A 17,491-nucleotide genomic window follows, 5' to 3' on the forward strand; every position below is an offset into this window, starting at 1 on the left:
TTAACTACATAGTAAAACAAAGTCTTGGAAAGGAAATGGAGATGTTTGTGTGAGCAGAAGATTCTTGAATGATCTTGATTAAATGGATTCTGATCACACAGAAAGATTTGTGTCTCCTGTGATATTTGCCATAAAATGACACTACCAATTAAATAGATTAACTCAATTACATAAAGACACAGCAAAGACACAAACTTCTAAAACACATTTCTTCCTCAGCCATTGATTCGCTTATTATCAATCATAAATATGAATTTGAAATCTTGGAGATCTCATTTCAGCGGTAAAAATGCTGGAGCTTTAATGATTTGCATAGTGATCCTGATGTAAAATTCTGCAGAAAGCAAAAAAGAAAATCTGAGTTGAGTTGAATGTCAACTTTGCATGCTAATTTCCATTCATGTACAAATATCTGATTAAATTCATATAATACAGCTGGGTCCACTTTCATCTTTAACGAAAAGAAAATTTCACTCAAAGGATGTGAAAACAGGCATTGGAAATTCAAAGTGTGTTTTTCTTGAACACTCGCAAGAACTCAAGGTTCTCATATTACTCATGTTTCACTTGTTTGCTTTTTTGTTTGTTGCTTTTTTGTATGTGTTTTGTTGTTGTTATTTATTGTTTGTATATTGTTACTTGTGACTGTTATGGCTATGTTCTTGGAATGAAAACTCCAAAAAAGGGACAGAAGGGGATGCTATAAAATTTATATTTCCCTCCCAGCCCCTCACCCAGCATATTATCAGTTTCACAACAGCTGATATCAGTCCTCAGATAACCTTCTGAGAAACATTATGTGCAGTACCAGTTAGTAATTGAATTTAGCTACATATTTTTAAGAAGCCCAAATAACAGTTATTTAGAAGTAGAGATTTGTTTTTCTCTCATCCAAAAGGAATCTGGAGGCAGGCACAGCAGGCCTATAATGGTGGCTCCATGGTCATCAGAAACTCAGGCTCTTTATCTTTCTTCCTCATTATTCTTGGGACACAGTTTTCATCCAAAAAGGCAGTTCATGATCACAACATGGTGGCTAGAGTGAAATCAATCACATCAACATCCCAGCCAAAAAAAGGAAGAACAAAAGGGCATGCCTCCCAGCAACCAGCTCCTTTTAAAGAGATTTAAAAGTCCCATACCACATTTAATTGACTAGCCCTCTGAGGGGATAGATTTTAAGCTGGGCACTTTGCCACTCCCAAACATTGGGGTTCTGTTGGTAAAGAATAAAGAAAGAATAAACATGGAATAGGCAACTAGCAATCTACTACAACATGTAAGCTGATAGGCATATGTATTCTCTTCTCCCACATTTTTTAAACAAATGGTGGTATATTATAAATATCCACATTGCTTTTGATTCTATCCATTGCATTTATTAGGTTTTAGTAGGACCAAAGCCAAAGGACCAAACCTGGAGCTGATTCCTCTGAAAGACAGGTTCTTCCTGACCCAGATGCTCATAATAACAGTTGCTTCTTTCACTTCTTGCTGCTCAAGAGCAGTCTGCAAACCACCAGGATGCAGAATCTGAGGCTCCACCTTAAATCTACTAGATTCAGAATTTGCAGTTTAACAAGATCCCAGAAAATATGTATGTGCATTTGAGTTTGAGAAACAGTGCGTATCTTCCACCCTTCTAAAATCCCAGCTTAGAGACAGCCAAGCTTGGCAGTATGTTAGGAGCCCTCTCCCAACTAGTTGTTAGGGTCTGGAAGCAATTCCATGTCCTAAGATGGATATCTGATAAGAACCTTGTTTAGGGGCTCCTGGGTGGCTCAGTCGTTAAGCGTCTGCCTTCGGCTCAGGTCATGATCCCAGGGTCCTGGGATCGAGTCCCGCATTGGGCTCCCTGCTCCGCGGGGGGCCTGCTTCTCCCCTCCCACTCCCCCTGCTTGTGTTCCCTCTCTCGCTGTGTCTCTCTCTGTCAAACAAATAAATAAAATCTTAAAAAAAAAAAAAAAAGAACCTTGTTTAAATGACGGCCAATGTGAGTGTCAACTGTATACTAATCTATTCCTAATTATGCCATCAGTCACCAGTTCTGGTTCCTTCCTCCAATCCCTACCCCTTCTTTGCTAAACTGGAAGGAAGATGGCTTTCAATTCCAGTTGCCTCTCTCCCTAGTTTCTAGACCCCCTTTTCTCATGGAGCTGTTCTTGCTTCCAGGTTCCTTAACTCTTCTTAAATGGGTCTCACTGGTTTTTAATCCTTTAAGCCAAGAGCTCTGAGATGGTATCACCACCCTGAAGCCTGGATCCTGGCCTTCTTTGCTTTCTTGAGTCAGGACAACCTTGGCTCATGACAATAGTCAGGATCAGAGATGACTTTGGTCCTCTCCTGAAGTTTGTTTTGGTCCTTCCTCCCCCGATCCCAGGCAGATTTTTCTCATCCTAAGTTTGTGCCAAGCCTGGACTGTCCCTGCTTGTTCTCTTTTACCCAAGGAGATATCAGCATAACACCAACAAGGACCATGCTGCTAGTGTCAAAGAGTGACTTGTCACTGAGTCCCACCATTGACATAGAGTCCTTTGGTCCTCTACTGCCACAGTAAGAATTGCTTGTGGATGCCATGGAGGTTGAAAAACAGTGGTAGATTAAGTGGGGCCAGCAGGGATGGAGATGCGGGAGTCTGGCAGAACCTAACACTTATAGTCAAGTTGGAGCATAGTGCCAATACTATGTGAATTTAGATGGATAAAAAGGCCATTAGATTTGACAAAATGTAAGCTGTTAACCTTTAAAAGAGCAATCTCAGCAGAAAAGTAGGGCCAGAAGCCAAATTGCAGTGAATTAAGGAAGGAATGCAAAGCAAAGGAAAGGAGGCACCTGATAAAAACATTCATTTCAGAAATTTGTGGGTGGAAGGAAGAAGTTGTAAGACATAATAGAATCAAGTGACATTTTTGTAAGATAAGGGGGAACTAAACGTTTTTGAAGGCACAAGGGAGAGTCTGTGAAAAGAAGATATTGCAGACAAACTCCAAAGAGCAAAAGAAAGATCTTTGAAAATCAAGATAAGAAAACAACATTAGTGAAGGGGAGGGGTTATCATAAAGAGGAAAGATTCCTTATCCTCAGACACATCAAGACGTTATGATGGAAAAATGTAGAAAGAAAATACAATGAGTTGTGTCTGTGGATAGATTAATTGGTTTACTTTAACAGTCTTACATTCAACAAATAGGCAATATTAAGGAATATGTTGAGTTAAATGTGGAACTTTCATAAAATCAAAGATTTTTATTGTAGGAAAAGCTTATGGAACAATCTATTAATGTACTCTCTTCATCTGAAGAGATGGGAACCCGTGAATGAATAAGATAAACCTATTTGCCAAGATGGGTTTAAAGGAGTGTAGTGGCTGTCAGAATTTGACGCCATCTAGAAGAATCCCTGAAAATTGTGAGCTAGAGATGAAGACAGAATTTGCCAAGTAAATGAAGCCAAAGCTAAGGCTGAGGCCAAGAGTAAACTTGAGAATGGAGATGAAAGCCAAAGTTACAGCTGAAGCAGGTCAATGTAATTTATTTGTAGGGCCTGAGCATTGTAGTTCTACTTTACTTTGTGACCCGAGAGCAGGGGCAAAAAAATGAGAAGCAAAAGTGATACTGGGTTGGGGCTTAGTGCGGTCTGTCACTGAACAAGAAGGAACGGGGGCCTATGGCTATAGAAGCACAGTATGAATGACTTGCCTCAGTCGGTGGGGAACCTCTAATATAACCAGCATCTTCATCTTCTCAGATCTTGCCCAGTGAGTGCAGATCTTGCTCAGTTTGAACTGTACCAAAAGCATAGGCCTTTGTAGACTAAAGATTTGTGGTTGATTCCTGATTCTACTACTAACTAGCTATGTAATCAGAAACAAGTTATTCAGACGCTTGGGTTCCTCATTCACAAAGGAGAGATAATAATATTCACCTCACAAATATGTTGTGACAATTAAGTTGCCAAGAATGTAGCACTAAGTACCTAGCCCCCAGTAAATACTCAAAATGTGGCTACAAATTGTTCCATAGGTCTCTTCTTCTAATGAGATGTAAACATGCATCATGATATGTAGGGGGATAAAATCTGTCTTGAAGTATCAGATTATTACTATAAAAACAGTGGTATAATATATGCCCATCCAGATATTCTCTAGAATTCTCTATAATGAATGAGATCATTATCTCAGCTTACGTCACACCATGTAGAAAAGTAAAAAGCCATCAAACTTGGTAGGGAACGTATACTTTCTGTAATAATTCTGAAGGAGATAGCCTGGGGGGGGACCTTGAATGCCATCTTAAGATGCCATATTTTTAAAGCTCATTGAACACCATTCTCTCCCATTGAGTTTACATGGCACCAGAGCTTCTTCCCACACAGTTGCTGCCTTTCAGGGCAGAGTACGGAGGGCAGCTCTAACTACCACTGAACCAATGCCTTCCTCCTGGGTTGTCCATACAGCAGAACAGTTTCAGTCTGATTACTGATAAAGCAGAACTAAAACAGGAAATCAATAGTCAGACATAATGTCAACTATTCTCATCCTTAAACACCTGAAAAGGAAGCAGAAGTGCCATTTCGTTTCACTCACAACTACATAAAGAGTATAATCTACTTTTTAAGATTGTTGTAAGTATAGTTGGTCTACAGAGATTTTTTAATTAAAGTGTAAATCAGATCTTTAAAGCATCTAGAAACTTTACTGGGTCCTAAAGTAAAATATTTTAAACCAAAAAAAAAGTTGAAAAAATAGTTTTTTTAAACTACTTTCTTTCAGTCTGACCCTCCTTACCTAGCCCAAATATCTTTTCTGAGTAACACTGCAACCCCCAAATTCCTTCTGGAGTCCCTTTCTGGAATTTGGCTAGGTGGGAACATTCTTTATTAAAGGTTGGCTGTTACACCTGAGATGTCTACGTTGAAAGGACCAACTTGGAACAGTGAAGGTTGCTGAGAGTCGGCTCTGGCACTAGGGAAACCCAGCTGCTCCCATGAGAACCCACAACCAGTTTGCAGTGCCCCAACTGGCAGTTCATGGCTCTATTTGAGATATTTAGGTTGTAACACCTTGGGTGTGGCTTGTATAACCCAGAGCTATCCCCATCTTCCAGAAATCACACAACTGGTTTTCATCAATGGTAGAGAACCAAGATTGTTACCAGGTGTTTCTTTATGTTTTTCTTCTTTGACTCAGGCAACTGTCCCACTTTAGCAAAATATGAATGCCACAAATTATGGAGCAGAAAACTTAATACCATTCCTCCACCACCGCAAAATGGAATAGATTATTAAAAACGTAATAAAGATGATAGAACCCTTGGAGGTCAACATAGACTCTCTAAGAATAAGTCAGAATGAATTAACCTTGCTTCCTTTTTGGTCATGATTTCTAGGCTGTGCCTGGCCTCAAATACATGATGCACCTGAATTTCAACAAAGCATTTAGTAATCAACTGAAATACAGTAATAATGAATTTGCCTGGACCCATACAGGCACTAGTATTTGAAAGAAAATATCACTGCCATATAGTTCTGGGATCATTCCAAAGCCATATTAGAAAAGGAACTCTCAGTTTGAGCAATAAGAAAATGGGTGTCATTAGTGAAAAATTCCTCCTTTCTATTGAGTTTTGATACATGCTTTTGAAAGTCAAAACCATCATTTAGAAAGTACACAGTGTGTGGTGAGTAATGTGTTAAGTAGATAGGTAGATAGCGCTTAATTCTTTGTGAGAATTACTATGAAAAATGATACTTTCTTCTTGGGAATCATGCTTATAAAGAGTTTTTAACTGTTTTGCTAAATAAATGCAGCTTTGAGCTGTAGAAGAACTACATACAGAACAGAGGTAAGGAGAGGGTAACATCATAGGCTAAAGAGCCAGAGTGTTACTTCCTACCTAAGTGATTTGGGGCCAAGTTAATTTACCTCTATGTTTCAATTTTCTCATCTATGGAATGGAGTTAATAAAGAACTTAGCTCCTAGAGATGTAAGGATTTAATGAATTAATGAACATATAGTGCCCAGGAGAGTGTCCAGTTAAGCCCTGTACTAAGCGGTGGATATCCATCATCTTAGTAATCTTCACATGTGATAACCAATGAAGTAATATGATCATTAGCCCCATTTTACACATGAGAAAACTGAGGCTCAGAGAGGTTAAATACTGTGCCCAAGGTCACTCAGGTAGCAATGCCAAAGCCAAAATTTGAACTGAGATCTCTCCAACCAGAAGCTAGACTCCTGACACCATAACCATCCACTGTAAGGTAACCATTGGCTCCCAGGAACAAGACTGAAACCCATCCTAAGACCTGGATGCATCAGAGCAGGGCTACCAGCAAGAGTGGCCTCATTGATTCCCCAAGTGTTAGATGGAACTCCTTGAATCCCTGCTGCTAAGAGCATCATTAGTCCCAGGACAAAGATGAAGTTGTTCCAGCAGTCAGGAGAGAAGAGATACAGAGGCTCAGAACCAAGGAGGGTGCAGGAACACTACACAGGCAAAGTAGTCCTCAGCATTCATTTAACAGGGACAATCAGTGGAGGTCACAGGGTCTATGACATGGGATACTCTCCCACCCTTGACCCCAAATGGAGGGGCAGTGAGCCGCGGCAGCAGTGATAAAGCATGGGCAGGTCCTAGGCTATGCATCTGCCTTTACTCAAATGTCCATTAGTTATAAAGACTGATATTCCTTGGTGCTGTGGCCAGTTTCTCAAACAGAACTCCCTGGAACCATCTCAGATCTGGGCCACAGCATCCTCAGTCTCATTCTGATGATGTTCAAGGAGGTAGAATTAATTCAGCCAAGTAGATCTGCAACATTTCACTAAGTGGGGCTGTCAGTCACCAAACAAAACCCTGTTTAATTACAGAGAAGCAGGTTTCCATATTGCAGAATTTCTCCCCTCAAATTCCACAGTCACATATGAGCAGAAAAATGACTGTCCTAAGATCTATAAACTCCGTATACCCACATATAACTCCATTTGCAACAGTGGGTTAAGCAGTCTGTTGAGGTTACGTAAGTGCTACTGGATGGCAGGAGCAGTGTCCACAATAGACAGGGATCCAGACATTGCCACCTGTAAATGTCCCCTCAATAGCTTCATTGCTGCCTGGGCCAAACCCTCGATGAGAAGCAGACAGGCAGGGGCTAGACACACAGACCCGTATGCCTATGGGGCAGTGCCTGACTGAGCACCATTGCTCTACCATCTCCTGCGTTCCAGTGAGTGCTCTGGGGGCGGGGGGGGGGGGGTCCCAATTCTCAACACATGTCTATTTGGAGGCAGACATCCCACTGTTGGGCTATGTGGTCCAGTGGCAAGCTGGATCTGAGGGTGCATTTGTAGAAATGTCTCTCCTGAGACACTCAGGGTACCCCAACATGAAAGGGGTGCAAAAAGACTCAATATGCTCTAGTAAGCCAGATGGAAGATTCAAACCCAGTCCTAAGAACAAGAGGTTTGAGTTGTCAGAGAGTGAAGTCAGCAGGTCAGATGAGAAAAGGGGACAGAAGGTCAAACAAACAAGTCTGAGGCCAGTCTGAGTGGACATAGGAGGGGGGAGGGCTCCTGCCCAAGCCCAGCTTTTACTCCAGTGTCCTGAGCCTGACTCCACTTAAAAGATCAGGTGTGGAGGAGGCAGAGCTCCATGTGCCCTGGCTTCTTTATAAGTCCTCATAGCCACGAAGACAGGTATGCTCACCCAAGACTTCGCCCATCACATTCTGACCCTGTCACAAAAACAACTCTTTATCACCAAACTCCATTTAGGAGAATCTTTACATATTTAAAAATTCTGAGTTAGTGTACATTCAGGATTGTAAAATCACTAAAAGCCAGATGAAATTTTCCCTAATAGAAACATTTTTCTTCAAATTACCTCGTAACACTCAGGTACTATAACCGTACCCAACTATTCACATGATCCATTGAAGAATTACTGAATTTGGCAGTGGACACTTGGGAAAGTCCTAGATAAAACGATCTCCTTGGATAGGGACATTTGTTTGTTTGTTTGTTTAAACAACGCTTTTATTCCTCAACAACTCGCCAGCAGAAATGCACTATCTGACAACAATGCTCTTTGCAAATCAGAGTAACATTTGTGTCCCCTACGATATTGCTGAGCTGGCTTGTGCAGAGTGTCTGCATCACAAAAGCATCTCATTAAAAGGCTTATCTTCCTTGGTAGAAGCCAGCAACCCATTTGTTTTCCATTTTGACTGTCTACACAAGTGCTTCTCATACACGTAAGGGCAATAAATCCCCAAAGCCCGAATAAATGCAATGCTCTTGCTGTTGTGCATTTTTATGGTCATCGTGGAGAAAACAACTTATTTCCATATTCATTGATTCATTTGGAGCCCAGCGTGCCAGTGGGACTCTTAGGAGATTGAACCAAATGTCTTCAAATAATTTCAGGCTTCAATTGGCATAGGACACTTCCATAAACAGACATAACTCTAATTCTGGATTCCTGAAGGAAAAGTAGGAGCAGCGTGACTAAAAACAAATAGGTTAGGACTCACTAGGATTCACAGTCTTCCCAGAGTGATCCACATAAATAAAAAGGCAGTCCCTCCTATGACTTCTTCCCCTGAGGATCCCAAGATCCTAGACTTCTGTGTTGCTGGGCACGCAAGAGAAAACAGATGGGCGTGGGTGACAGTTGCACAAAAAGGCCCTCCTGGGAGTCATAGAGAAAGAAATGTGTCCATACAGCACTGTGAGATGAGACTGTCCACCAGCTGCCTGTTCTTCAGTCTCGGGGTTTTTTGATCACTCCCTAGGAAGGAAGGATATGCCTGCTGTCCAGTCCAAAATTGAGGGTGAGCCATGGCACAAAGTTGAACCTCCACCCCTTCTAGAAGAGAGAGTCAGAAGATTCTCAGACTAGTAACCAACCATGTGTTATGTGTCTGGACATTCTGTTGTCTGTCACTCTGACATGACACCAGGGCATGCTGAAGTCAGGCTTGCTGTGAGAGTTGAAGTATTACCATCCTTCATGAAAACCACTGTATCACTTCATTCAAGTGGCTGAAAAATTCTTACTCCGTCATATTATTTCTCCTTTCCCCAGTGAAGGAAGCAGCATGTATTCAGGAACACATTAGCTACTTTCAATATACTTGAACTGTTTGGTTTCACGTAAACCCAACCAAGAGTTAACTCATCAGTGAAAAGAGTTTAATATCCCTTTTCTTTCTACATGTTTATGTTCCATCCATATGCCCAAGACAGTACAATCATTGGCTTGTTCTCGTGTTTATTACATGACCCAGACATTATCACAGCAAAGCAGAAAAATCTATGGACCTATCAAATCAAGATAACAGGTGCTGATGCACACAAGCAGAGCTGGTTTTACTTTGGCTGAGTGACAGGGGGACCCGTGTGGGAATTTCAGGATTACTAATGTGCTGGAATTCTGCAATTCATCTACTTCATTCCAGCCATACTGGTTTCCCTCCCACACTTTGCTTTGACATACATGCTTCTCATCATTGACTTGTTCAAAAACATTTAATAAGTACCTTCTTTGTACGAGGCAAAATACTAAGTTTCAGAAACGCAAAGCAAGTTGAGAAAAAGTTCTCACCTTGAAAGAGCCTGGCAGTTGAGACAGACATGCAAATCGATAAAAATGGACCTTCATCAAAGAACCCGAGGCTGTGCCAAAGTAGTGGAAGGAGTAGATCTTCTCCCTGAAGTAACCAGGGCAGGACTCTGAGGATGTAGACTTGGCATCAGCTCTCTCAGAGAGGTCCTGCCTTCAATGACCTACTGGGAAGAGAACAAATGGATACATAGCTCTGACACAAAGCAGTACTGGGAACTGCCATTAGAGATATAAGAACAAAGTACTGAGACGGTTCAGACTAGAGGTGTATCCACTGGGGAGATCAAAGAAAGTGACATTTGCAACAGGGATTAAAAGATGAGAGGGTCTGTGCAAGCAGGGATGTGAGACCAGGTTAGGGGGATGTGAGCAAGCAAAGAATGGGATGTGCCCAGGGAGTTGGAGCACAGCTCATGGCAGAGAATAGTGGGGGATAAGCCTTGAAAGCCAAGTTGAGAGCTTGGAAGCAGATAAAAGTGATGTGTGCTTGGACAGGCAAATAATCTTTGTTCTCCATTACCCCAAATCGTGAATCGTGATTTAAGGAAAAGCTTATTCCTCTTGGAATACAAATGTGCTGTATTAATGTCCACCTTAAAAAAAAAAAAAAAAAAAAAAACTAAAAAAAACAAAAAAAACTGCATTGACCTCACATCTTTTTCCAGCTACTGTTCCTTTCTCTATTCTCCTTTTCCAAGACTCCTTGAAAAAATTGTTGATATCCTATTTTCTCTTGAACCGACTCTGGTCACATTTTTGCCCCATCTTCCACCAGAACAACTCTCATCAAGGTCATCCATGTGCTCCACACTACCCAATCCAGTGGTCAAGGCTCAGTGTTCATTGTCCTTGACCTACCAGAGACCTTTAGCATGGTTGATTGCCCTTGGTTTCTTTGGGGGGTAAGGGGGGGAGAGGGAGAGGGAAAAAGAGAGAATCTTAAGGAGGCTCCACACCCAGTGTAGAGCCCGATGCAGGGCTCAATCTCCTGACCTGAGCCGAAATCAAGAGTTGGACACTTAACTGAGTCACCCAGGTGCCCCACCCTTGCTTTCTTATGTCACTGTACTGACTGAATTCTTAAGTCACTGAAAAGGCTTGGCTTCTTTATGGCTTCTTGACTTCTCCCCAAACTCTAAATCTCAATATGTTCCAGAACTTCATCCTTTAACTCCCTTCTCTCACTTCACTCATTTCCTTAGTGTTCTAATCCAGTCATATAGCTTTAAATACCATCTATAGATATGCTGATAACCCCCAAGTTAATAATCACTCTTTATTTACCTGATCAATTTCTCAGGATTGTGTTCTCAGCAAACAACCTTTAGGAATGAGGTAACTGCTCCCCCATCCCACCCCAACAAAGAGTAGGCTTCCTTCCCCTTGCTGTAAAAGTAGCTCAATGCTCCTCACCTGTAATGGAACCCATTATATATGCAGGGGTCCATCATGGCCCAAGGGGAATGCATCAGAGATATGAAGCTCATGCTGGCTGCTGAGCACTTTGTCTCTGACCGAGCATCCATGAAACAGTAACAGGCTAACTTGTTAGCTTATAGAATAAAATCCCAAACCCTGCACAGTTCTTGATATTAGGTAGCTATGCTTTCTTTTTTAAGCAACTTAACACCTTAACCCAAATAAATTATATATAGAAGGTTTCTGCTTGCAAACACTCGACTTAATGACTTTCATAAGGATAACGCTCTACACAGAATGAAGTGTGTCAGGTTCTCCCTGCCTCCTATTGATGGCTTTGGCCAAGACCTTTATAGAATCATTTTGGATTTGAGGAAAAATAGACTAACAAAGAACATTTTAGAGCCTGGTACTATGCAGAGAAACTCCTGGCATTCCTTAAGGAATCTCTTAAACTTTAATGCTTAAATCTTGATGTGAATCATGGGAAATTTAGGAAGGTAATTGGGGAGTTATTTTTGATCAAGATCCTTTTAGCTTCCCTCAAGACCACTGATTCTTTCACCCTAAGTCAGGGTCTGTACAAGCTCTTCTGAGTTCCTTAGATGAGGTTTTTCATCCATCCGTTGCACCTGAAAGTGATCCCTTAAGATGCTCATGCTTTTAGAGACAACTCATATCTCTGATTCATTCTTACTAAGATCCACAACTAGCAGGACACACAGCCAGTGGCTGTCGTCCTAATTTCTATGTGTGTGAAACCAAATCCTGCCAATCCTTATACAGGGCCTGCAGGCCAAAACCAATCAATCGCCTAGACAAATCCTACTTGCAAAAACTACTCAATCTCTTACACAAGACTAGTTGGAATCTAGTCTTATGTCATTTGCATTCATTTACTATATCAAAAAAGATGGAATTTATGTGGTCAGAATTTACAGTACACAGGAGAAAATCATTTAAATGTTCTATATAGAGATGGATGGGTTTAATGGAAGAGAAGTGTCTTGAAAATTACTGACTCCTTCAAAACTTTATTAAAAGCAGACACAATTGGACTATCCTGGTATTATTTACTTTGCATGTTATTCCATCTCTTGGAGATAAGCAGAAAGCCACAGGGACTATTTCAACTCATATTATGGGAAACCAAGAACTACACAACACTCAGCCATCAACAAATTGGTGATTAACATGATGTCTAGACAGGTTCCCATGAGAATAACATGATTAATTAAGCAGCAGTTTGGTTAATCACGATAGCAAAAGTAATTTTTGGAATAAATATTTTATTAGTGTGCCCATCAATAAAGCAAAAGTAAAAGGATATATGTTAATTAATTCATTTGTGATAATATTGAGATTAAGGCTGGCAATTTCTGTTTGAGGGCCTAGAGAATGAGCTAATATTTCTAGTATGGCATGTCTTTATCTTACTGTTTCCAGCTAATGGTACCGTATATTTCAATTACCTAGCCAAAATTCCTTTCTTGTCATCTATCAAGATATTATTAAGCTCCATTAGTGAATAATTGAATTTGACAATTTTTCTGTTGCTATACATTCATCTGTTCTTTTAAAACTGGGTATCTCCCATTTCATCAGTAACAAAAATTTCACTGAATGAGGAAAGATAGTGAGCTGTAACTATAATTAAGACCCCGATCTTACTTTCCATCAGTCAAAAGACTCATTTGGAAAAGAAGTAAATATATTGGCCAGTTCTCTTCAGTACATAGACAGTAAATCTCTCCAGAAAACACAGTTAACCCAATATTTTTAGCATAATCCATAGCCCTAAAACTATAAGGAAGAAATATAAGATAATAAAACTTAAGTAAAAAAATATATTTCAGAAAAAACTATTCAGGTGAGCTTGCTCTCTTTTATCTCTATAAAAGAACATCTGTGGAAACTTCCAGGTTGGCGAACACTTAGGGATTTGGGAAAAGTGGTGCACTCGAGAGGCCAAGGAAGCTCTGCACTTTTTCCCCACAACTTGCCCTATGCGTCACTTCCACCTGGCTATTCCTGAATTATATCCTTTTATATATAAACCAGTAATCTAGCAGAAGGCCACAAGTTATATAAGGACACGAAGAACACCTTTAGCGCAGTGAAAGTGATGCATGAAAGCTCAAAGCAAATGTCAGAAAGCCTACAGGAGATCTACAGCAGTGAGTGGGACCGTCAAGAGAATCCCATGACCACTGTAGGGAATAATGACCTCCTTCGGGAATACTACAAAGAGAAATGAGCTGACCAGGCTTTGAGGACCATGGAAAACTATGTAGCCCCATTCAGCGATATGAAGGAAAGAATCGCTAAATGGGTTGGAAACTCATGAACAGTGACAGTGCCCAGCACCCCCTGGAGGTGATGCCTTATGCCGAGAAGAAAGATGAGGGCAGTATGGCCAAGGCTGAGGAAGAGTTCATCAAAGCCCAGACTGTGTTTAAAGATCTGAACCAGGAACCGCTAAAGGAACTGCCTATTCTTTATAATAGTCTTATTGGCTGTGACCATCTTCCAAAACATCTCCAAGTTGAGGGACATCTTCTACAAGGAAATGAACAAACTTAACCACAATTCCTACGAGGTGATGAGCAAACTGGAAAAACAACATTCCAATAGTCTTGTTGGTGCAGCAACAGATACTCTTTGGTCATCTCTTCCTTGGTTTGAACATCTATGGTTTCTAGCCCTCTTAGCTCACCAGTCCCTCTGCATTTTCCTGAAAGAGTGAGAGGAAATTGGTCTCAGCAAGTGAAGAAGAGCTAGCACCTGAACCTGCCCAGTTTAAACAGTCTGGAAGTGAATTCCAAATTCAGGTTCTTAATCTGCAGGCTGGTCACAAACCCTAGATAGATTGTTGTCTGCACTGGGAACTTCAGTCTTTGACACTAGGACTATCGAAAAAGTTTCCTTTCCAAATGTTATTTCCAAAGGAGGGGAGAGACTTTAACAACAGAGAGAACAGTAAGAACACAGACTGTGTAATCACTATTTAGGTATCTATTTTTCATCAAAGTACTCAGAGTAATTTTAGACTAGATGAGATGCATTGACAATTTGGTCCTCCAGGAATTGCGGTGTCTCCGGCTCCGTAAAATAAGAATTGCTTTCTCAGTATAATAAGTACAGAAAACAATATGAAACGCTAGAAAGACTACACTCTGGCACCTGTATTTATTTAACCACTAGTATCCAAAGTATAAATGATCTCTTCAATGTCATGATATGATTAATGACCTCAAAGTTAATGCGTTTTCTTATGATATAATTAACAAAACAATTTCGTCTTTAAATAGAATTTATTTTCTAAGAACATTTCAAATAATTAAGTAGATGATTGGTATGTAATTTACAATTAACATATTTTGATTCCTTTTATAGCTATTAAATATTAAAATAGTTGTAGTAATAATGAATGTTGCTATAAATTTCACTCTAAATAGTCCAAACTTAAAAATATATGTTCTGAATAATCTGAGGTGACTTTTTTTTTTTCAAAGATTTTATTCATTTATTTGAGAGAGAGAGAATGAGAGAGAGCACATGAGAGGGGGGAGGGTCAGAGGGAGAAGCAGACTCCCCGCCGAGCAGGGAGCCTGATGTGGGACTCGATCCAGGGACTCCAGGATCATGACCTGAGCCAAAGGCAGTCGCTTAACCAACTGAGCCACCCAGGCGCCCTAATCTGAGGTGACTTTAAAGCATGAGAACTGTATATCCCAAGTCAAAATCTAAGTCAAATATCTAGAAAATGTTTCCCATTCCTGTGTACTCTTTTAGAAAGCTATTGCAGCTAAGTAGTAATAGAGAGGCTTACTTTAAAATCACAGCTACTATTTAAAAAAAAAGATTTTTTTTTCCTATTAAGATTCATAGACTTCATTACTATGCATTCTTTATCTTTATTTATTGGATTATATAGGCTTTTCAATTCTGGACATTTGACATCAATTCTTAAAGTATTTTTTTTCTCCTTTGCAGTTGGTTGGTTTTGTGTATGCCTGTTATGTGATCAGTATTTTCATGGAAGAAGAAGACACCTGTAAGTACTATTATAGCTACCTGTGAGTTTATTTCGGATGAGATATAGCTTCCAAAGCTAATCATTACAGGGCTATGAAAGCTTTCATAGTTGGAATTTAAAATGACTGAATGCAACATGGTAAAGTTACAATCAAACGTTTGCAAATGGAACTGCATACCAAGAAGATGGCATTAAGAATTGAAACTCTCAGTCCCGGCTGTGTGTGTGGATGCCCAGAGATGTGGAAGTCTACAGATCGCTGTCATACCATGTCTTAGTAACTTCTCTTCAGAGATCTAAACATAATGTTAAATAGATAATCAGGGATTGTTTTATCCATGATCAATCTTACGTATGCTAGTGCAGAATTTCGAAATCTGACTAATAGCAATGACATCAATACAGTACATCATAGCAAGAATTATATGAATGTAAATTACATAAAATGCTCCACAAAACTAAAAATGACAACCTTCCAGGTGAGATGTAAAAAAAAAAATTTTTTTTTAAATGCTGTAAAATAACTAATGAGATGCTAAAAAGCTAAGTAGTCGTGTTTGAGCAGAATACTACCAAAGAAATAAAAGACAGATAGGACCTGAAGTTATGTGGGCAGAGATTTAGCAACCTATGCCAAAGCCTGTCATTTATTGAGTGCCTGCTGATGTATAAGGCACATCTTGGTGCAACTGTTATGAGCTCATGTGATACCAAAGAAAATTTTAGTTTATTTTTAAAAAATAAATCATTATTAGATAAACAAATCACACCCAGCCATCTCAAAGGTTCAGTTATACCATTGCAATTACTGTCTGGGTTATAAAGTTGACCCTTTAAAAAAATGAGGTTGAGTGTCCAGCTAGCCATGATAACTTCTTTCTAGAACACAACTCCAAAGGGGTCTGATGAATGCTTCCCACCAAATAGATGCAGTCACAGTACATGAGCTGGAGTCCAGTTGACAATGAGGATTTATTTAACCAGCTGGAAGAAATATGGGACCCTGAGATTAAACTCTTAGGTAGTGAAAATGTGTGAACATACTGCATTCTATCTTTTATGCTGGGTTAGGGATATTTTATTTTTTAAATACTAGATGAACCAGAAAGTTTCTGACATTTCAAAAGTGCCGTTGTATTGACAGCATTTCCCAGTATGAGGTTAACGTCAGAACGTATATTTTCAGGCATTCCATTAGTAGCTCCCCAATCTGACAAAATTAATGCACAGAAAATCAGCAGCATGCTTCCACTCACAGCTGAGATAGGCTGCACCTCCAAAAACATGAGACCTAAAGGAAATTATTAGAATAAATACTTGCAAAAAAAAAATACACTGCCTGATAAATCCCAGCTGAATCCCTTATAAAGTAAGTTTGAGGAGGTACCAAATGTGCCTGTTTCTTGTCCTCCTCACTAAACTTGGAGGCTCTCAGATGATGCTCATGCTCCATCCTCCCTTATTGTGTGAGAAAAGGCAGATTAATCAATAGTGTTTTCTCTATTAGAATAAATATATAAAGGACTTTTCCTTGAAGCTTGTAATTTTAAGCAAAACTTGGAAATACAAAATGACATGCAAAAGAAAATGCTCATCTTCACTGGGTAAACGATTTTGACTTCTATCAGCCTTCTTTTAAAGTAATAATGTTGGTGGATATGGATTATATTGCTACTGGCAGATATTGTAGTTCCATCGACTTTGGTGTCTTTAATTAGCTTAAGTTTCTCTATAGAAATCTCTGAATCAGCTATTTGAATGCTCATCAAACTGGCATTCAAGCAGCTGCTAGAAGCCTATGCTATTAATGGTTTAATTCTAGTGTTTGTGATGAGGGCCATACATTAAGTTACCAAGAGACATCCGGATATAGTAGTTGTGTTACCATCAATTCAAACAAAACTTAGAGTGAGAAAAAGTCTTGGGTGGGTGCCCAAAACAAAATAAATATGCCCTAGACTGACTTGACACGATTATCTACTGGAAGAAAGACGACAGGGAAAAACAATCACAAACCTTTTAGTCTGATAGTTCTCAAGTGCATGTAATTTTACATTTTTTATTGAAAGAAGTAGAAATCAAAAGTGCAGTTATAATTAAATTGTCCCAGAGTCTTCAGAAGGCAGATGCGAGCAAAGGGAAATGTCTGGAAACCAATTGCAGTGATCTCATAGACTAGTACAATTTGTGCCAACACTTAGCTTTCAGGTGCAATAATGAACTGACCTTTGGATATGACATTACCCACCCGCAGTCAAAAAAGAGGTGTCTTTTGATTGGTTTTTCCAAAATGTAAACCTACAGTAAGAAAGCAATACTGGTAGCTTTTCAATTTGTCTAATTATACTTCTGGAAAGCTGATTCTGAAAGGTAACTGCAAATATATAATGTAATGTCACAGTA

The 17,491-nt window shown here is 39.7% G+C and overlaps 1 protein-coding gene across 2 annotated transcripts in view; it reads left to right on the plus strand.

The window, feature by feature from the left end:
* NKAIN3 (sodium/potassium transporting ATPase interacting 3) overlaps positions 1–17,491 on the plus strand; it is a 619,197-nt gene that overhangs the window by 564,512 nt on the left and 37,194 nt on the right. For both annotated transcript variants that reach the window (XM_032421632.1, XM_032421633.1), the window contains exon 5: positions 15,046–15,106. In XM_032421632.1, the coding sequence (XP_032277523.1) occupies positions 15,046–15,106 (61 nt within the window). The remainder of the gene's footprint in view (positions 1–15,045; positions 15,107–17,491) is intronic.

Source organism: Phoca vitulina, unplaced genomic scaffold (genome assembly GCF_004348235.1).
Source record: "Phoca vitulina isolate PV1807 unplaced genomic scaffold, GSC_HSeal_1.0 scaffold25, whole genome shotgun sequence".
NCBI lineage: Eukaryota > Metazoa > Chordata > Mammalia > Carnivora > Phocidae > Phoca > Phoca vitulina.